The following is a 23,280-nucleotide window of genomic DNA, read 5'->3' on the forward strand; positions in this document are numbered from 1 at the left end:
TCAGCTTAATAAATTATCTTTAGTTTAATCATTAAAATAAATCAACTGCTGCTATTGAGCCTCAATTATCCTTTTCTAACTCTGGCTGGCCAGCACAGAAACATCACATCTGCTTTTGTTGATCGATGCTGGTAGGATGTCAGGGATCTACAATTACATGTTATATCAATATTTATGAAATAATTTTAAAATTAAGATGTTCTTCTTAAATACAGATATTTTCCAACCTGTACATAAGAGAAGAAAGAAATAAAACAAAAGAATAAATGCCATGAATTAAAATATAAACATAGTTCTGTTGGTCAGTAGTGGCTGGGTTGTTTTAAATTGACAAACCATAGAATAAAGTGATAAAGGACTAGAGCAGATTTGCTGTATGTGCCCATCTCCTGCTTTAGCATTTGATAGAGTAAACGAGTCGTATGATAGACAATATTGACAAGCTTAAATGCCCATATTGGATGGGAAGTGGCCCTGAGGTGCTGTCCCAGCGTTTTGAACAAACAGACCAACCAGACAAAAACCACACACTCATGTAAAGCACCGACTCTTTTCGCTGCCACAGCACTCTGAACAATTACCCCCCAGCTCTTTAAAGCACACACACACACACACACACACACACACACACACACACACACACACACACACACACACACACACACACACACACACACACACACACACACACACACACACCGAGACTATCTTTATGACTGCAGCGTTTCCACCATTCCAGCTTGCTGTTGTTTTTTTTCTGCTTTTCTTACCTCCTTCATCCAGAGACCATTAAACTAGATCCCTTCTAAAAGGCTGTAAGGCCTCTCTTGGCTAGCCACTTCTCCAAAGCCATCCCATCACTCTTTTCATGTTTTTAAATCAAAGTCCATGAAAGGTTGATAGAGGAGAAAGTGGAGGGGGTAACGCAAGCTAAAATTGGGACGGATTTTTGTGTTTGTGGGCTGGAGACAAATCTTAGTTACAGAACCATATGGTCCTTTTCACGTACACACTGAGGCTCACACGTGCACAAACTTCATTTGATATGGAACACGCTCTCCTGGCCTGTTCTGCTCTGCTGGGATTTTACTTTTTTTTTCTCCCATGTCTCCTTCCTCACCTGCTGGGAGTTACTCTAGATGTTTAACCAACTCTTTTTCACTTATTCCTTTCTATTTCTTTCCTCTACTCTCAGACACTTGGTACCCACAGCTCTGCAACACAAACACTAATGTAAAATAAAGTCTGGGGGTTTTGGTCTGGAGTTTTTCCTTTGCCTCTCTCACACAAGGTTTTAATTTTTGATGGCGTTCAGCCTTCTCGATTTGGTTGGTATTTCAACTGAAAATGTTTTTCGTGATGGTTTTTTTTGGCAGAGGCCATGTTGGGGAAATTCTGGCCACCTTTCTTCACCTGCCAACTGTTTAGTTTAGTGTTAGACCCAAAAAAAGAGAATTAATTTTATGACATATTCCTAGATTCCCACCTGGATCTGTGGATCTGGATACATATTTACTATTGTCTTAAAACAGGGGATTTATCTTGGGGTAATTTTTTTTAACTGCAGGAAGCTGTGTTAGGGAGAGTCGTGCATCCTGACTGTAGGTTTGTCCAGGTATTGATCGTTCAAAAACCTGCATTCTGTTGAAGTTTGAAAGAACCTGAAACCAGAAATTTAGACACAAGCTATGGTTAGCAGGATCATTTATCTTACTAAGCAGAGATAACCTTTATGTTTATATATATATATATATATATATATATATATATATATATATATATATATATATATATAAACTAGTGCTGTCAAAATTATCGCGTTATCGCGTTAACGCGAGGCCATTTTAACGGCGATAATTTTTTTTAACGTGAGATTAACGCTATGTGGTTTTATGGTAAAATTTTCCAAGTACATCCCGCTGCAGCCTGCGAGAAGGCGGGGCTATTTTCCCCCAGTCTATGCATTTCTCATAGGCTTCCAGAGCGGAGCTCCTCAAGGAAAAAAGACGCTCCTACACTGGGTGACGCTAGTGCCTTTTCTTTAAGCCCCACCACCAACAAACAAGTTGAGTGTCTGGTAACTAGTAGCAACCTGAAATACGCTGAGAAAACAGATTACTGAGGTGAAATGGAATCTGCTACGGCACTCTTGCTGTCACAGGTCGGTATCGTGTGTGTGTGTGGGTGGGTGTGTCTGTGTGTGGGTGGGTGGGTGTGTGTGTGGGTGCTTGTGTGTGTGTTCTCATTTTTGTTAAGAGGCTGAAAAGTAACTTTCTAGAGCATAGACTACCTCCATCTAGTGATGTCGGTCTATTGATTTTGATGTATTGATTGAAAATTGTTCATTATTATCTTGGTTAATTAACATCTAATGTTAACTGTACTACATTTTATAGCAGTAGGGTAAAATGCTTGTCTTTGTTCAAAAGACTGTATTAACTGTAAAGACTGTCTTTTACATCAGCCTGTTTTCAGGGCCTTTTTTTGGCTACATATTTGTTATTTTTTGCTACATGCCATCTTCTTGCCATATGTTTCTATGGCATAAATCAGTATCTGTGACCTGTTCTCATTTAAAAAAAAGAACATTGGCACAAACCTAGCCTGTATGTATTTTTTGTATGTCATCGAGAGTATTTAAATGATTTTCAATCAGAAAAAAAATTTGAGATTAAAATGCGATTAATCGCGAGTTAACTCAGGCATTGATGCGATTAATCGCGATTAAAAAAATTTAATCGATTGACAGCACTAATATAAACATAAATATATATGTTGGAGAAAATTGGACTTTCTCATCTCAACTACCACTGGTGCAAAATAGTTGTGGACACTGAGGGCTGTCAGAGAAGCCAGCTGGCCAAATATTTAATAAAATGTAGTTAGAAAGTATGACACTTTGCTCTAATTCAGTTTATCTATATAGCACCAGTTAACATGATAGGGTCTCTTAAGGTGGTTTGCAATATAAGACAATTCAGCAAAATCATACAGCCAGATTTCAGGTCAGCGACATACATTCCAGTTAACAAATAAATCAAGTTCACTTCATATTGACATCGCTTAAGTTGTTTTAGATTTGCGGCATTCCATTTTTTCCGATCCAATCCGATACCTCGGCTGAGTGTATCGGCCAATATCCGATACCTATCCGATTAAACTATTGATAGAATGAATAATTTTTCTTGCCATGTGAGTGAAGGCTCACATAGTTTTATTTAAACAAATGAACACAGATATAAATGTAATTGTGTTATTTATAAATAAATAAGATATATAAAGATATATCATATGAAATCACAGATATTAATTCTGGTATCGGAGTTGTGCATCTCTAGGCTGTTTTCTACATAAGGGAATCCAGTATTGTATGGAGGTATTGATTTTTCAGCAAGCGCTCTCCTTGGATGAACCTATAGTGACAGAGAACAGTTGCTTTTATTGAACCTGCAGCAATCTCTCATACTGAGCATGCTTGTTGCAGCAGTAGACGGAAAAACTCCCGTTTAGCCAGGCTCATTATATACAGCCAGATGGAGTATACAAACATAGATGATCAAAAGCTTATTTTTTTCAGTAGCTAGTTACTTATTTTAAGTTTTCGTCATCATTTCATAAACCTCCAGCTTACATCCATGCAGAACAGGACAAACATAAGTCAAGAGAAAAGACGCAGCATGAAGATGTTTCATGGATTGTGGCATACACATAAAGTATTACTTAATTTAAGCTAAAAAAAAAATAAATGACAAATATGAACAGAATGTTTAAATACAACCGATTTATTTACTTTAAATGCTAATTATACAAACTGTTATTGTTCTATAAATATTCATGAAAATACATCAGGATTGTTATTTTCTAATTACACACTTAGAAACATTGCTTAAATAATAGAAAACATGACACGGATATATTTTTTCCACAACCTTTCTGTCTATAGGTTCTTCATTGTATCTATACTGGCTTCATCTTTTGGTTTGCGTTTTTTCCATTATTACTTCACAGCTTATTCTGCTTGTCTCTTATGACTGCTAAGACTTTGCACTCACATTCCTTTATGAGGCATTTTGCTCTTTGCAAGCACTTTGGCTTGTTGCAGATAAGGTGAGAGACAAAGCTTTGAGCTTCATAGGAGGTGTTTTACCCTGATAAGCCATCCTGTGACTTGGTGAAAGATAAATGGACACCTTGTTCTTTCTTTTTGTGATTTCTCTCTACCTCACCGTCTCCCAGGGTTTTTCATCTTCCTCTACCTCGACTCAGTAACCTTTAAGGTAGGCTGGGAGGGCAGGAGCCAGGCTGCGATACAGGAAGAAAGAAAAATTAAGAATGAGCAAACAGTAGATGGAGGGAAAGGTGTGCTTAAATCTAAAGCTTTGGGGTCAGGAAAACCAAAATGAAACAACTGAAATATAGACAAATAATGATTATGTTAAATTAATAAAGCACATACTTTATTCATCTGTTGTTCTACCATCTGTTGTTCTACAAAACATATTTATTTAGGATCTCTAAAGAAGTACATTTGTCTCATTTATTCTTTACTAAAGCTGATTCTGGTATGAAATTGTGCCATAACACCCCCATAGATGGATACCTTCACTTTTTAAAAGGTTAGCAGAACTTTGTCCACATCTCTTCCTATTGTTTTTAAAAGACAGACCCTCTCCATAAAAAAAAAAAAATGCACATGCACAACCCTGTACCTATTAAACTCTTGCAAGAGCATGCAGGAGGCCGTTTCTCCTCGTGCACGTTCTGTTTAACAGTTGCTGTCACTCATACAAGCTTACTTTCCAAAAGAAGATTTGCAATTTTTCTTCTATGTCAGACTCACCACCGGTAAGTGAAAATTGGAACGAGCATGTAGGACGTCTTTACCTAAACATATCACCGGAGTGATTGAAAGTTAGGAGGACTAATAATTTAGATGATCCACCTAGAAAAATGACATCCTCCACTACATTTTAAGAGAATATTAACAATACAACAAAAACAATTCTGTGTCCGTATAAAGAAACTGGTGTTTTTTTGTGGATCTCTGATCCATTTTTAACTGTTAGTTTACAACTGATGACTGAAAACAAAATATTCATCTACCTGATGTAAACAATTGCCGTCTATATTTTATGCCTCCTTTTAATCTCTTCATTTAAATCCAAAGTTTAGCTTTAGTCGATCACCTCTGGTCTCTGCGTGAAAAAACAAAGACTGAACAAATAGAGCAATAGCTACGGATGATGCAATAAGTAAAAGGATGGTTTAATGTGTTGTTCCAATATTGTCATGCAAGACATTCTCTTTTTGCAGTTGTATGCTGTATAAAGACTTAAATGGTCAATTTTCTTAATTGAATTCATACAAAACCTCATGCAAGTGTCTCTGTTCTTCATTTCCTGCCCTCATGGACAGAAACTTCTGTTCTCATTTAACACATTTGACCTCCTGGCTGCCTCTTGCTCCCTTATAATGTGAGATGATATTGGATGATGAGTGGTTTCAGTACTTGTCTGCTGTGCCTTGCTCTGTCTTTACTAGATCCCTGAACTCTTTAAAGAAACTGTGGGTCACTGTGTCATTTCAGCTTGTAGTAAACACAACAAACCCTAAACTCAGTGGATTATATGTAGGTTTATGTGGAAAAATAAACAGAAAGACTTTCACTATATTTCTAAGCAGACTTAAACCTGCAGATTTTACCAGTTGAATATAGTTCCAGATACATAAAATAATACAATATGTGTTTTTGCAGTTGAACATATAAAGAAAATCATGAAGACCACAAAAGCAACAACCTTCAGGTGTTAAGTGTTCAACAGGCATTTAACCACTAGATGTGCCTCCAAAATGTTCTTTGTTCTATGTAGATTTTGACATCAACAGCCATTGGTGTCACACATACAGTAAACCACCTTCACATAGAATGTATGATTTATATTTATCACAAGTATTTAATAATTTGAACCCACTTTTCCCTTATGTGTTGGGGTAATGTCGGCCTTTTGCTATGGCCTGCTCCTGCAGTTTTAGTTGTTTTTCATCTGATTTTTTTTCTGTATCTGCTTCAGTGGTTTCCTAAAAAGCCACTGAAGCAGATCAGAGTTAAAAAGTCCAATTGAAAAAAGCTCCAAAATGATTACAGGGATGCAGATTTAGCTGCAACTGTTAAGAGACAATTAATTATTGCCATCTTATACACATTTGATTCACTTATAGAATATTCTACTGAGAGTGGAGGAAAAAAAAGAACCCACTAGTTTTATTTTCTAGGACAGAAACAGAAAAGGGATTGCACTACTAATATATTGAAAGAAAATCAGGCGGTCATCTATCATTTATTGACAGTTTAGCATTTACCTTAATTATTATATTATATAGATCAACTGGTACAAACTGCAATAAAAACCTAACAATAGGAAATAATGTGCAAAATTCTTTAAAAAAAAGCAAACAAAAAAAACAAAATATGGTGAAAATGATACTCAACATTTGTTTTTCTGATTATTTCTCTTTAAATTAAATCAGAAGTACTTGAGACCAAACAGTACTCTAAGTACATCTCTTTTAAATGGTTTGCTCTTGGATAAAGATCTGGGGGTCAAGTCTGGAGTTTTTTTTGCAATGTTTTGCTTTTACTGATTTCTACCATGGGATATGTGCACTAACCATGCATCTCTGTCTCACTCATCATAGGAATCCTATACTGCTTTAAAATGATGATTGAAACTAACTTCCTATATTCCTGTCATAGTCTAGAAGAAAGAACTATGATTACATTGCTAAAAGGGACAATTACAACATGCCCGTACTCAAAGTTTTAATTATTTTTTATTTATTTAATCTGTGAAAATATGAAAAAAAAAATGATTGCTTTAAACTTGGATTAGAATGACATGTAATGGAACTGTTATGTGATATAAAGTCATGAACTAAAGATCAGTTATATCGCCAGGGTATATTTAAATACTTAAATGCAATAAAACATGTATTTGTTCAATAAGGTCTGTCTGTCTGTTTGTCTCTAATTTTCTAGAAATCTATCTCATATTTTTTTCTACAGGTACCAAGGTCAAGGAAAGCATCGGCTGGATTCAAAGCCAAATGAGCATAAAAATAGCACAGATGTTAATGAAGTTGGGGCACACTGGCAGAGATGGAAATTGACCTTAAACGTTCCCCTGAAAATTAACTAGGAATAATTTTGGAGGACGATTATTGTTGTTGCTGGTTATTGTAAATAAAAAACAGAAATGGCCATCTTATTTGAATCCCAATCATAAATCAAACATATTCAACCTGAATTAAGGGTGAAATGCCTCCCATCTGGTGCTTTGAAGCCTTTTTCAAAGTGTTTCCTACTTTTAAAAGTGTTCTAAATTTTTTTCCCTTTCTTTCCCTTTTCTTTCCTTTGTCAGGTCACCGATCAGTCTGTGCGGGCCGTAGCAGAGCACTGTCCTGAGCTGCAGTTTGTGGGCTTCATGGGATGCCCCGTGACCTCTAAGGGTGTGATCCATCTCACCGCGGTGAGTATCAAACCAGCTGAATTATCACACTAACCTTAAATTATCAGCAGAGGTCCACTTTATCTAAGAACTCCCCTTGTGTCTTTACTTATAAGAGTTTGAAGATAGCGTACTTCCTGCAGTCTCAGTTAAAGATAAACTTCCTTGTTTCGTTGTAATTATTTATTTCAGTAAATGTCACCAGAAGTTCTTGCATGACCAAGTTTTTCTTATTTCCGTCTAATCGGCTTACTTCAGGCCAGCTCCTACTTACACGTTGCTGCAGGTTGTCTCCAGGGGGTATATTTAACTTTTAGGCAATGAATTCAGGCATCCACGCTATGTTTTTTTATAAATCTCAGACTTAGTTTTCAAGTTATTTTGTGTTAACTTTTAAATCTCATGAAAGCTTAATGAGATGAATCCTAATAATACGCTGTTGCTGCGTCTACACCCCGCTGTTTAGATATTACCATGTTAATGAGCAATGCTCCATGCTTAAAGCCGTTCCATGCCATATACTGTAAATGCGGACACACACGCACTGGTGTTTTGATTGCTTGAAGTAAATTCAGAGGGAAAACCCTCACCTTGTTTTGGTCTCATTTAATTCCCTTTCCCAACATGGAATCCATCTAGAGTGTTTGTGTGTCTTGCACCAGTGTGTCCTTCAGTAATACAATTCGATTTGTGTTTGATGTACCTGGGTGTACACTTGAGTGTGCACACACCTCAATGGACTTGCATACTCCCATTTCTCCTCAAATGCAATTACAGTTGTGTTAATAGGACTGAGGCACCCGATGCTGTGCTGCATTATTAGATTAAACAGCAGATTAATTTCTGCTCATAGTTTCGGCCCCTATCATCTCTGCAGCCTCTGCTGACCTTGGCCATGGTGTTGTAGACAGACAGTAATGAAGCCAGCCAGTCATAACAGCATTAGCATACGTGGAGGTGGACGCAGGCACGTGTACCTAGACATAACCCCCCCATACACACACACAAGCACACATCTACGCACTCATTATTATTAATAGAAGCATTAGCCAAGGTGAACATTTAGAGGTTCAGAAGAAGAAGCTCATAATTCTGCTAATATTTATGAATACTTTCGACATGCAAAGCCAGAAACTAAATAGATCATATCATCCATTTGGGTTTAACTAGTTTTTCTTCATTTTGTGCACTGACCTTGAGTTCCCCAATTTATTCCATTAAAGTCCAGGATTTTTGAATCATCATTAAAATGGTAGAGTTGAGGAAAATTATCCAAAGGAATTGTTGGAAAAACAAAAACGTTTGTCCGGTGATATGTTTACGTAAAAAAATACGTTTTCTGGGTATTTGATAAATACAAATCTAGAAACCATTCTAGATTATCCAGAGTTATTCTATTAATCTCCAACAGTCCAAAGACTAAACAAACCAAATGTTGTTTGCACCATAAGGTGCTCTAATTTCTTAAAAAAAAAAAAAAAAAGTTTATCGTTTCATTCCCTGACTAAAAAAAATAAATGAGTTAAATTAAGTTTAAAAAAAAAACAACGAAAAAATTAACATCAAAGCAGCTGAAATATTGCTTATGTATCCCCAGTCAATTAGAATACATAACAGTAGATCTGAAAAGAAACAATATGTTTCTACTGTTTCTTGTATTTAAAAGCTTAGATAAATATCCTCATATAGAAAATCCTTTTATTGTTCCCACACTGGGGAAATTCTGGTGTTTAAATGTATAATACTATATCATTTTAATTCTAAATGGTAATCAAGCTTCAAATCTGTTTCAGACATTTAAAAAAATACTTAGAAGTGAACAGAGAGTTCCCTAAAGCATAATGAAAGGTTATGGATTACAAATAAATACGTTTTCTCAAATAGCAATATGTAAATGTGCAGAATCCTGTTTTGCTGTTTTATCACATCTGCATAAAAATATTGCAAGTCAATAAGATAGTACAGATTAGTTTTTAATGTCTTCAGATAGGTGGACTTTTAAAATTAATTATTTAATTTATTAATTCCAAACAAGCACCTTATTTTCCGTATATGAACCTCTTGCTGTATTTAAAATTCCATAATGTGAAAGTTATTTAATCTTCTTGAAGAAGACCCAACTCAGCTGAGCTCTGTGTGTTGGGATCACACGGTAACCTGCTTTGTTGGTTGAGGCCTGTAGACGACCTCTTCTCATTCCTTCCAAGCAAAAAAAAAAAAAATAGAATTCTGTACTTAAACATTAGGCTAACTAACGTAGTGGCAGCTACTTTTGCAGAGTCCAAAAATAAGGAAGTATAGAGTAAAAGAGAGGGAGTAGGGATCAAATTATCTACTTGGTTAGCTGGCATCCATCCATCCATCCATCCATCCATCCATCCATCCATCCATCCATCCATCCATCCATCCATCCATCCATCCATCCATCCATCCATCCATCCATCCATCCATCCATCCATCCATCCATCCATCCATCCATCCATCCATCCAATCAAAAACCTTGTATATTTGATCCATGATTTTTTTTTCTCATTTGCTAAAGACACCCCAGATGCATTCCTTTTAGATTTAATCTGTTGAGAAAAGCTTCCTATTATATTTAGCTGAAAGCATTTAAAACCTAAGCACAGAGAAGTTCATAGGTTCAGCCTTCGGTCTTAATCACTTTTCACTGTTATTCATTTCTGTTCGCCTCTCTCAGCCCACATCTCAGTCATTCCACCTCCTCCTTTTTCCATCACTCTATAATTTCTGACAGCAATTATCTTGTTTGAGAGTCGATTCCTGCTCTCGTTGATTCCCACCTGGTCCCATCATCTGTCGATTTAAAAATCATATTCTTGCTTTTAGAAATCGTTGCATTTCTGATGACTCCACGGACCTCTGTGCACTTCCCGGACTGCGGCGCTCCTCTCTTGTTTGATTATTGTGCTTCTCCCTACCTACCTCTTTTCCTCCCTGATCACACTCTATATCTTTCCAACCCTCTCAATTTCTACTTGTTAATAAAAAAAGATGGACTATCTACTTTTATTTGCGTTTGTCCTATAACCGTTTTTTAAATTTGATTTGTACTGAGTCTAGATATGAGGAAACTAAATGAAAAGGGCCGGAGGTAGAAGCTGGTGACATGTTGGGACCAGTTTGCAGGGTTTGTTCTCTGTTTTAATGTCTTATAGGAGCGATGCTCTGTCTCTGTGACGTGCATCACAGCTCAACGTTTGTGCATATAAATCTTCTTCTGCTTAGTAGCTCGAGCAAAACGCAAAACACTGTTTTCTGTTTGCTCAGCAAGTGAACAAGCTGTGTAACACTTTTCCTACTAGTTGTTAATTAAACACAGCATTTAGTTTTAAATGCTTAAAGAGAAATTGAAGATTTCAGGAGCAAATGTTTGTTTTTTTGTGGCTGTGTGAGTCAGGGTTTTACTTTAAACTTTTATTTATGGTTGGTTTTAAGATTGAAGCTCCATGTTGGCTCTGAGCTCTCAACATAAATAATAGTTGTATTTGTGAGGTCTGTTATTTCCCAAGACTTCCTTATTGATGGAAAACATCTTAAAGGGAGGCCTTGTGGGTGTTCTAAAAGACTTACTGGTTTGACACTAGGTCTCAGGAGGTAAGCTGAGAAACATGTGTGCTATAATATACAGTACACATGATTAACAGCGACTTCAGTACTTATTGACACCAAGTAAAGATCTGAAAGAACTTCAGATGAATTAATCTTTTATTGCCATGACACAATTGTTAAACGGAGGAAAAAAATCATTATTTTGAAAAATCCTTATTATTATAAATATGTATTGATTGGAAAATGATCAGTTTTTACATTTATGATTCATTTAGAAAGAAAAATCCTTTCACAAACAGTTAAAATGCAAAATATCAAACAATATACACCAATTTGGACATGTGTCAGTGTTACAAATATCAGGTGGGATTGAATTCCAGGGTTTGGAAGAAGAATGGCTCCGCTCCCCACGGTGACGAGTCGGGCAGGAGGCTCAACAAGGTGCATGGAAGGGGAAGATCTAAGGGTACGGGAGGGGATGGCAATCTGAAGGAGATCTGAGAGGTATGGGGGAGCAAGATTATGGATGACCTTGAAAGCAAATAGGAGGATCTTAAACTGGATTCTGATGCGAATAGGAATTCAGTGAAGCTCCTTTGGGACTGGGGTGATGTGATGGAAAGCAGAACTTTTAGTTGATTAATAGTGTTTTAATCATGGTAGTCATCTAAACATAAAAGAAAATACCTTTTGAAAGACTGGTTGCTTGTTAAAGTTTTTGGTTTTCACTGATAAATAATACTGGATGCTGAGCAGCTTCATTCCTTTTATTGCTCCTAAGTTTCCCTGGATTTGCAATGATTTTTTCATTTCTTGTAATTGCAGTTTTCATTAGTACTGCTTTCTTTAATGTTTTAGTCCTCACCAATAATGTTCAGTTGGCTAGTCATCATGGTTTTATCAATTTATATCTGCTTCATTCTCTATGTCTGCTTTCGTCTCCTTAAACCTCAGTCGGCTTCGGCAGATGGCCGCTCACACTGAGCCTGGTTTCTGATGGAGGGTTCTTCCTGTTAAAAATGAGTTTTTCCTCTCCACTGTCGCTACAAGTATGCTTGGTGTAAGGGCTTGCTTTTGAGTCAATGAGTCAATGCAATCTGCTGGTTTTCCTTAGATAGGAAACTTTAAATCAATTTGACTGCTCTGTAAAGTGCCTTGAGATGTGGTGTGAATTGGTGCTTTATAAATAAACTGAATTGAACTGAAGTGACACAGGATCTAAGCCTCTTAATTCTTTAACCCTCTTGGTGGTGACAACAACTTTGACTGTGGGACTACCTTTTGATGCCCAACATGGATGTCCCCGTCTCCTACATCTCTTTACTTCTTTTAACTGAGGGGGATGTAAGTTTTGTGGTTAGAATCCCACAAACCGCTATTTGGTGTCCCTGTGAAAAACCGTACGCCCCAGAATTGTTCCCAGGTGCTTCATCATGTTACCCCACTGCTCCCCAAGGGATGGGATAAAAGCAGAAGACAAGTTTTGTTGTAATGTGCAAAGTAGCAGGGACAGTAAAGGTAATTATTATAGATATATGTTTTTATAAAAACTTCCAAACTGATAACTGTATATTACTGTGTAATATTATACCAGATGAGGTGGAATGTGGTTATTTCTAATTCAGTTTTATGAGGGGGTGTGTTGAAGGTTCAAAATCTTTTCTCAGTCTGCGCTTCAGGTGTGTGTAAAATAATTGATTTATGTCTATAGGCACCATATTACCAGCTATGTTAATAAGATTCTCTGGCTGTCTTCACGCTGTGGTTTCGCAAAAATGAGGGACACCCCTGGAGTTATGATGTAACTTTTATTCTAAGTGTTGCAACCTGTTTGTCTTTCCCATGGTGTGACTGTTTTATTCTGTTTTCCATATTCATGGCTTTCCCCACTTCTCATGTGGTTTGTGTTTTGTAGTCTTTCTCTCACACACATGCTCACTCTCCTTCTGTCCCTCCATCTTCCTGTCAAGCTGCTCTTTTCCTCTGCTACTGATTAAGCCCAAGGTCGGCTCTATCAGAGAGGCAGTGTTTGAGAGCTGCTCTCTGTGCCAGAGAGCCTTCATTCCTCCAGCTTTAGATGTCCCACTGATGGCTTCCCCTTCTCTTGTCATGCCTACCCATAATGCCCCTCCTCATACATCAGCCTATCACCGCCCTTAGACACTTTGGGCCGCAGAAGGGCTTTGCTGTCTGTGCGAAAGTTCCTGCCCTCGGGACAGGAGCCAAAGTTATAACAAATGGGGAGACTGTTGAAGAATGAGTCAGAGATGAAACAAGGTATATTTGGATACTGTAATAGCTGTGTTGTCTCTGTGATGTGCAGAACTGGGATGTTTCTGGTCCTAATTTGTGGCCTTGTAGATTAATTCAGTCGTGCTGCTTCAGTGGTTTTGTTGTTCTTCTGGGGAGAAAAGTTGAGACCTTTGATTAATGCACCATGAATTTGACAGAAATGGACTACGGGTAATACTTCTTTCCCCCTTGGTGTGTTTATGAGCATATAAAACAGTCTGGTTCATGACAGGGAAGATATTTAATTTCATAACTACCATCATATGCTCTATTTATCCCGGTACAGTATATGGTGCAACGCTCGCTAGTTCCCACTGAGTTCAAATTGGGCTCCGAACCAATGAAAACAATATATTGTCTTTAAAGAAGTTATAATTTTTCAACATTTCCATATTCTGTCATGTAACCAAAGTTTTGTACTTTATTTGGATTTTAAGTGATGGAAGCACACAAAGCAAATTCTCTTTTAGGTTTCTTTTTAAAAATAAAATAATGGTGAAATATGGTATGCATTTATATACTTTTAGAGCTTTTACTCAAGAGTGTTTCTGGTAGTATAGTGAGGGAACCTGCTGTCTTTTGATCTTCCTGCATCTGATCTCGTAAACCAAAGAGACGAAGTTTTCTGTGCTTTTGCTCCCAAACTGAAGAATTATTTTCCTCTCACTCCTAAGGATACCAAATTCTCTGGTTTAAATCTCCTCTGAAGGGTAATATTTTAGTTCGACTATTAATTCTAGTGCAAACATCAAGCTGGTTTTATCCATTTGTTTTTATTAATAGCAATTATTTCCATGGCTTTTTTTAACTGCTCAAATTGTACTAGTTGTACTTTTACAGTAGGTGCTGTATTTTATTTCCTATTTACTGATTTTATTTTTTCATGTATGGACCTGCACAGCACTTTATTCACTTGGGTATACACAGCACACTTTGGATAAAGCTTGATTGATTAATTGATGTTTTTGTCCGTCAGATAAAATTGCAATCAAATAAAGCTGTGGCTATGACTTGAGGAAATGACACAAGAAGGTTTGGCATGGGTTTGTTTCCTCTTTTTTTTTTGTTATTGCAATGAACGGAAAGGTTGTCACCTTCGCTAAAGCTACTCTTCTGCTTCCACCCTGTGTTGGGAAAGTGGTGTCTGACTGCTGCAGCCTGCTGGTCCCTTATCTCCTCTACCCCCTGAATGAAGCACAGAAAATACATAATCACAGTAACCTGTGTCAAACTGATAACCCCCAACGCCAACCAAGAGGCAAGGTTGTGTGTGTGTTTTCATGGTCCCATCTAACTTTTTTTCTTTTTTTACAGACGTGTGTACATGCGTGTTGTCTCCAAATGGGTTGACTGGGGGATAAAGGGGAGAGGCGGCAAAGGGGATTTGAAGGCAGAGAGGTAATAGGGTTGTGGGGGTCGCCAAATGAGTCTCAATTGTGATAATTTTCTTGACTGCTGTATGAGGGAGATTGGGGGATTTATGAATATAATGAGGAAAGTAGAGCCTAAGGATGATGTGCGTCTCATGCAAGAGTAATTGAAGAATAATTCATTTGGCTGTAAGACGTTTAACCCAGAGACAGGCACAGAAAGAGAGGTTTTTTGACCTCTGGAGGGTGGGGATATCATGTCTCATTACTGGCCCAACTAGTGTCAGTGTGCCGTGACTGTCACCCGGTGCCGTCGCAGTGGTTCCTGTGTGCTTTATATGGCGTTTGGCTCAGTGCGGCGAAGAAGAAACCATCTCTCTCTATCACCTCAGTTTGTTATCGAGACCAGCACACGCAGGATTAGGGAGTGAAGGGGATTACAAAGAGAAAAGGGGAATAGAAATAGAAAAGATATCTGGTAGACAGTAGATCAGCAATGGAATAGACAGAGGGAGGAGTTAACCTTACATGTATGAACACACACACACACACCCATACGGATCGGTGCACTACTATGAAGCATTGTCTCTCTCTGGAGACAATAATGGACTTATTAACACCTAATTCTAATCAGATACCCACAACAACCTAAATAATCCACACTTGCAGAGAAATCAAAATGAAGGATTCTGTAGGTTTAGGTTCTGAGTAATCAAGTGGAAGGACACATGGGATAAATCTCAGACCTGACCGAAACGTATTTAATTCAGACATTAACAGAAGAGCCTATTTTGGTCATGGTAACTTAAAGCTGTCTCCTTATTGGATAAAATATCCCCTGCATGAAACCAGAGTCGACCCAAGCTTCCGCACAAGTCTTCTTCAAATCGTAAAGGTTCTGGAGGCGTCTTTTCATCCTTAGTTATTTCAATAGACGTTTTCTTTTTTTTTTTTCCAGGTGTTCTATAGGGTGATTTTTGTCATTTTGTTTTGGAAGGAGTTGAATGTTTCCCTACCTGTGTGACTCAGACTGTTTTGAAAACCTCCTTTTTTTATTCAAAGACATTAAGATAGGAGTATCCCCTGACTTTTCTTGCTCTTCTGCTGAAAACTTTTCAATAAGCTATAATGTACCTCCTTTCTCACAGAAGTTTAGCTGAGTGATCATTGGGTCTGTGCTCTCTAGAACACTCCGAGTTTGGAGATGCATCTTAAATAGCCGCCAGTTGTCATTTTAGCAGCAAACGGGTTAAAGTTTTTAGAAAGCCTTCTCTTTTACCTTTTTAGACATGCTTCCTGGGTGATAATTTAATTATGTAAAACCTTTGTTTAGGCCATCAGTTCAGAATAAATCAACTCATAAATTTTCACTAGTAAAAGGCAGGATCATTTTCTAAAGACTAATTTTTCAGCTTCTTCTTTTCATGCATTCAGTACCTTATTTGTCATTCCACTTATTATTCATAACTTTGATAGTGGACTAGTTTGTCTTGTTTTTTTGTTAATAACTAAGGTCAGATGTGACCAATATCTTTTGTGAACTAGATCTTAATTTCTAGATTATAAATATTTCCCATCAAAATACTTCTTTCCTTTGTCTTTGCAGGCTTTTGCAAGCTCTTTTGTATGATCTTGGAGAGCAGTGCTCCATAGAAGGGGGTTGTCATGACACACTTCCCTCCTGTCTGACTGAAGTGTCTGGCTTTCTCCTTTTCTTTATTGGGGACTGCTGAGCATGCATGAGTGCGCACTCACGCTCACCTAGTATCACCTCTGCCATTCGTCCCTCCTGTTTGCCCCCACCTCATCCTGTCTCATTCACACAGTCCCCCAACACGTACGGACAACCGAGCAAACACCTCAAAGGCACTTTGTGACTTTGACTCCTTGCTGTGGACTTTAAATACACTTCAAAGGGTGTGGGCTAAACTTTTATCTGGCTCCTTCAAATCCTCTAAACTAGTTTCTACTCATCCTTTCTCATTTTAGAATCTCAAGGCTGGTACTCTTACTTAAAGAGCCTGTCCTCCCTATTTCTTTCTTTTTTTTTTACTTGCAAACATGTGCTGCTCCTTTGAGGATCTGTAAGCTGACCCTAGAGTAGCTGAGTTTTTTTTTTTTTTTTTTGTCCTGACAAAACTCACATTCTAAAGCTTCAAATCGACGTATTTTTACTGCAGCAATAAAGCAGCAGCTCATATTTTCCAAATCCAGCATGTTCAGTGTTTATGAATAAAACAATGCTAGCTCTGTCCATGGTTTTATAGAACCATGTAACTCCCTGTGAGCCTGAGACTTTGATGCTGATGGACACTTACAGCCATGAAATCATGTTATGTTGTGCCAACGCTCAAACGGATGACATCATATCCTTTGCACGGGGTCCTCCAAGACCTCCACCTCCTTGTGTTGTGCAAATACATGTGGTAATATCACAGGTAGTTAAGAATCTAGTGCACGGCAGAGCACTCCCAAGGGCATACAGCGTGACACACAATATAAAAAGGAAAGCTTCTAAAAAATCTTCAAATGCTGCAGACTGCCTTTTCTTTAAAACAGGAAGGTGTTTTTCTCATTTTCTGTTTTTATTGTATATCCTTTTGCTGTGCTTGAAAGATATTAGTTAATCAAATAAGTCGAGACTAAAACAGCTCTTAGACCTTTTATTATTCTGAGGACTGAACTGCTTTCATTTAGGTTTTTGTTAAACATATATTTGAGATAAGAACATGTCTTTATTTGTTGACCCCTGCCAAATGTGAAGAGTTTTCCTTTGGCTTATCTTTGCCGTCTTTGACTACGCATTGAAAAGATTAGATTGAATAATAAAGATAATCGAGGTTATCTTCATATTAGGATTTACATCCAGGTTAAAAATTCAGAAAAAGGCGATTTTCTTTTTTAATATAATTTCTCCTTAAGTATTAAAGATGATAAAAATAAGATCTTGGCACATTTGATGTAATTTATCAATATTCTTTCTTGACATTTTACTTTAATAAAGTACATTTTCAAAATAAAGTACATATTTATTTTATCACATTCAGATTTTTTATTTGCTTTAACAGTTTTTTTGAAAGGATTAACGTCCTCTAATAGTATTGTATTATCTTTTTAGTGATGCATCATCATTGCATAACATAAATTTGAATAATATTTATAAAAGTTTAAGATGAATTACCTTAAAATTGTATTAAATACATATTTATAATGATATTTTTAATCTTTATGTTTTACTGCTATATTTAATATGATCAGTGTGTGATCCTTAGTTGCAATAGAAACATTTAATTTCGAACACTTGAGTGATTGTATTTTTTTTTTGCATGTTAACATGTATTCATTATATTACTGTGCTAATAGTAGCGCTGCTGGTCCAAGAGCAGCTGTATTCTGCAGGTTTGACTGGTTTTATGAACGGCTTGAATAATGACCCCCCTTTAGCTGCCAACTTAGAGGCAAAGAGACACACTCTGCCTGGTTACAGACCTCAGCCAACGAGAAAAGAAAACCTGCCCAAATCTTCTTCGCTCTCTTACTTTGCTTTTCCCTCACTTGTTCTCCTTTTCTTTCACTCTTCTCCTTTGCTCCGCTTTAACCCATCCCATACTTCCTGCTCCTTCTTATAGGCATTCAGTTTTTTTTTTTTTTTTTTTTTTTTTTTTTTATTTAGATCCTATTCATTCTTACTTTGGGAAATATAAACAATATCAAAGTCACGTTTACTCGCAGAATTTCTGGAAGTGTCAAATAGCTAATTTACGGCTATTTGTAATTATAGTGAATGTTTACAACATTCTCTTTTTGAGAGGCACTCTTAAATTATTATGGTTATTTTCCTGCATCTATTTTTCTCAGATGAATTTTGCAAACTTAAGCCTTATCAGTGCCCCCCCGCCCCACCGCCATATTCCCCTTTTTTTGCAGACATCTTTTTTCTTTTTCCCTCCAACCTAGCTACACAATCAGCCAATAAAAACTCACGCCGGTTGGCCAGATTTCTTATTGGTTACCCAGATCAATGAAACACTACCTATTGGCTGTAGTAAAAATTCTTTTTCAGCAGAGATAAGCAGTTTTGAAGATTTTGAGAACAAATACTACTTTTGATGGGGAGGCTTTGAAAATGTACTAAGGGCTCATCACAAGTACTGAATGGACAAGAAAACTATTTCTGTGAGTGGTTGGATAAAAAAAAACACACACTAAAATCATCAACTTAAAACCGCATTTCTGTGAGTCTGTTCCTGTGACTACTTGTAGGGTTATAACATTAACCTTTAACAAATGCACTAAACCTTAAGCATTCATTTTTGCAGTCCTTTCAAAGATGCTGAACTGCCATTATCTGAATGTGTAAGCATGTCTATGTCCCAACAAAATGAATAATGAGAGTTCACACATGCGTGCCGCCCTGTTCAGGCCCCAGAATGAATAATTTAGCACTTCGACTCAGTGGTGACTCCGGAGGCACATGACAGTTTGTCTGCATTTGTTATATTTGGTGCATTTTGGTCCAAACATTCATTGTCTCTGAGCATATTGATTGCTAATAAGCAGTTTTTGCCGTTGGTTACAATTGTCTATTTTTCTAGCCGTTCCCTGATCATCACAGCTGGATTCATTTCACCAATCTTTGCACAAACAAGCCGTTTGTTTATTTCAGTCGTGTTGCCACATGTATCATTAGAGTGCAGGTGAGCGTGTGCTGCATGAAAATTGTATTTCATGTTTTTTTTATTCCTGAGCAGACATTTTAGAACAGGAGGTGTGGATTTAACTTTCACTTGAGGAGTAACAAATGAGACGCTAAAAACAGAGAAGGTTGTTATTCCAAGTTTTTAAAAAAGACGTTTCCTTTAGGAAAGCACAGCGGCCTGCATGTTTGTTTGCAACTTGTATGTTTTAACCTCAATTGAGGCAGGGAGCAGTGTTTACATGTGTGCTTAGTTCACACAGTGAGCCTCGGTCCTTGTGCGTCCCCCCAATGTGTCTCCATGCTGGTTGGTATATGTGATTCCTATGGAGACAACCACAGGGCTCAGTGATCTTAACACCAACTGTAAACTTGTTTTCTCTTTAGCCTTGGACATGACATTTACCTTTATGCCTCCCTGGCGGCTTTCTTGAATATCATACCCCTCTTATCTTGCATGCTTTGAGTAAGTGTGTGTGTGTGTAAGTATGAGCATAAGCCTGTATTTGTGTGTTTGCGGCTTTCCCTTGAAAAGCTATGAATCTGCATCAGTGTCTTTACACCTGCGTTGTCTTTTTAAAAGCCTCCAGATAGTTTTATGAGCAGGAAAGCTTGTTGAACGTCGTGTCAGCAGATTGAGATTTTAACTTGGGGATTAATCTAAACCTTTCTTTATAAGGCATTCAGATGGGAAAGTGGGATTATCGGAAGTGGGAGGGATCAAAGGAAGATGAAAAGCGAATGCTCATATTGGCCAATAACCCCTCACACCAGGCGCGCTGGTGCAGAATGGTAAACGGGAACAACAAACAATTCTGTAGCACTTATCAGGCTTGTTTGGTTTTGTTCTGTATTTGCTTTGTTGTATTTGCAGCAGCATGTGGTAGAACACACATTTACTCTGCACACAGAAATGGATTCATTTCATTCTTGCAGATACATCAGGAATATTCATTTTGCCTATCAGAATGTAAGGATTGTATGCTTTTATTAGATTTCCTCTATAGCAGAGGTCTTCCTTCCTGATCCCCAGATGCACTTTCCTGCATGTATTAAGAACTTTTCTGCCTACACACACCTATCTTTACTGGATGGACGATTACCAAGCCTCTGCAAGGCAAGGCAAGGCAAATTTATTTGTATAACACAATTCAGTACAAAGACAATGCAAAGTCTACATGATTAAAATATAGGAAAATAAAACAAAATCAAAGCAAGTAGACACACTTGATGGCTGCTAAGGAGGTAATGCAGTCAATTGATCCAGGTGTGGTTGGGCGTAGGTACATCTAAAACCTGTGTGGTACTTAATGGGCCCAGAGGACCAGCAATGAAGACCTTTCATCAGTAGAAGGACTGGAAATTGAATCAAATTTCAATTTGATTTGAGATTCAAAATCAGATCTTTTCTATCCGATCCAATTCAATCTCCAATTGAAATATTGGGCTCATAAACCTTTTTAGCTATTAGTTAAATTACAGGACCGTACCATTGGAACAAGCATTACATCAATATTTAGCAGCAGAAATAACTTATAGCTTTTAACTTTTACATTTTTAGCAGACGTAAGGACAGTGGATAATACATTTTTAGAAATTATTAAGATTTTATTCAGAAATTGAGTTTTTTGTTTTTTAACAAAGCCCTAGTCAGTCAAAAATAGCAACAGCCTGGTCTGTTGTTTACTAGAGGAAAGGTATGATGTACATTTTCATAGAGAACAATTTGCCATAAATGTTTTAGAGAATTTTTGATGAAGTGCTTATCTATAATATTGTATTGCTCGTCTTTTATAGCTGCAAAACCTGAGTGTCCTGGATCTGCGGCACATCTCGGAACTGAACAACGAAACAGTGATGGAAGTTGTGAGGAAATGTCGGAAGCTCAGCTCCCTAAACCTGTGCCTCAACTGGAGCATCAATGACAGGTAGGTGCAGTTTTTTTTTTTTTTTTTTATAATGGCCAAATGATAAAACAGACTTACCATATTTAGTTCACTTCAATTTTCATTTGATTCACTTCAATATAGTTTGTTGTGGTTTAAGGCTTTATACAGGTGCTGGTCATAAAATTAGAATATCATGAAAAAGTAGATTGATTTCAGTAATTCCATTTAAAAAGTGAAACTTGTATATTATATTCATACATTACATACAAACTCATATATTTCAGATGTTTATTTTGTTTAATTTTGATGATTACAAATGACAACAAATGAAAATCTCAAATTCATCATATCAGAAAATTAGAATATTACTGAAGACCAATAAAAACAAAGGATTTATAGAAATGTTGGCCAACTGAAAAGTATGAACATGAAAAGTATGAGCATGTACAGCACTCAGTATTTAGTTGGGCCTCCTTTGGCCTGTATTACTGCAGCAATGCGGCGTGGCATGGAGTCGATCAGTCTGTGGCACTGCTCAGGTGTTATGATAGCCCAGGTTGCTCTAATAGTGGCTTTTAGCTCTTCTGAATTGTTGGGTCTGGTGTATTGCATCTTCTTCTTCACAATACCCCATAGATTTTCTATGGGGTTAAGGTCAGGAGAGTTTGCTGGCCAATTAAGAACAGGGATACCATGGTCCTTCAACCAGGTACTGGTAGCTTTGGCACTGTGTGCAGGTGCCAAGTCCTGTTGGAAAATGAAATCTGCATCTCCAAAAAGTTGGTCAGCTGCAGGAAGCATGAAGTGCTCTAAAGCTTCCTGGTATGTGGCTGCGTTGACCCTGGACCTCAGAAAACACAATGGACCAACACCAGCAGATGACATGGCACCCCAAACCATCACTGACTGTGGAAACTTTACACTGGACTTCAAGCAACGTGGATGAAGTGCCTCTCTTCTTTTCCTCCAGACTCTGGGACCTTGATTTCCAAAGGAAATGCAAAATTTACTTTCATCAGAGAACATGACTTTGGACCACTCACCAGCAGTCCAGTCCTGTTTCTCTTTGGCCCAGGCAAGACGCTTCTGACGCTGTCTGTGGTTCAAGAGTGGCTTGACACAAGGAATGCGACAGCAGAAACCCATGTCTTTCATACGTCTGAGTGTGGTGGTTCTTGAAGCACTCACTCCAGCTGCAGTCCACTCTTTGTGAATCTCCCCCACATTTTTGAATGGGTTTTGTTTCACAATCCTCTCCAGGGTGCGGTTATCTCTCTTGCTTGTACACTTTTTTCGACCACATCTTTTCCTTCCCTTCGCCTCTCTATTAATGTGCTTGGACACTGAGCTCTGTGAACAGCCAGCCTCTTTAGCGATGACCTTTTGTGTCTTGCCCTCCTTGTGCAAGGTGTCGATGGTCGTCTTTTGGACAACTGTCAAGTCAGCAGTCTTCCCCATGATTGTGTAGCCTATAGAACTAGACTGAAAGACCATTTAAAGGCTTTTGCAGGTGGTTTGAGTTAATTAGCTGATTAGAGTGTGGCACCAGGGGCCATCAATTTTGAACCTTTTCACAATATTCTAATTTTCTGATATGATGAATTTGAGATTTTCATTTGTTGTCATTTGTAATCATCAAAATTAAACAAAATAAACATCTGAAATATATGAGTTTGTATGTAATGTATGAATATAATATACAAGTTTCACTTTTTAAATGGAATTACTGAAATCAATCTACTTTTTCATGATATTCTAATTTTATGACCAGCACCTGTATTTCTTTTTCTTTATTTCCTTTTTTGTATTGTGGTTAGTGCAAAGAAAAATCTAAATAAAATTGCAATATTGATTAAAAATAATCCCAATTTTGATGTGTGGCAAAAATCATTGAGCCCTAGTTAAACCCTGATTTAGATGCACCTGTTTTTTTTGTTGTTGTTTTTTTTTTTGGA

The 23,280-nt window shown here is 37.4% G+C and overlaps 1 protein-coding gene across 2 annotated transcripts in view; it reads left to right on the forward strand.

The window, feature by feature from the left end:
* fbxl17 (F-box and leucine-rich repeat protein 17) overlaps positions 1-23,280 on the forward strand; it is a 303,931-nt gene that overhangs the window by 89,389 nt on the left and 191,262 nt on the right. For both annotated transcript variants that reach the window (XM_038308067.1, XM_038308068.1), the window contains 2 exons: positions 7,419-7,526; positions 21,234-21,364. In XM_038308067.1, the coding sequence (XP_038163995.1) occupies positions 7,419-7,526; positions 21,234-21,364 (239 nt within the window). The remainder of the gene's footprint in view (positions 1-7,418; positions 7,527-21,233; positions 21,365-23,280) is intronic.

The sequence above is a fragment of the Cyprinodon tularosa genome, unplaced genomic scaffold, assembly GCF_016077235.1.
Source record: "Cyprinodon tularosa strain WSP-4 unplaced genomic scaffold, ASM1607723v1 ctg63, whole genome shotgun sequence".
Classification (NCBI taxonomy): domain Eukaryota; kingdom Metazoa; phylum Chordata; class Actinopteri; order Cyprinodontiformes; family Cyprinodontidae; genus Cyprinodon; species Cyprinodon tularosa.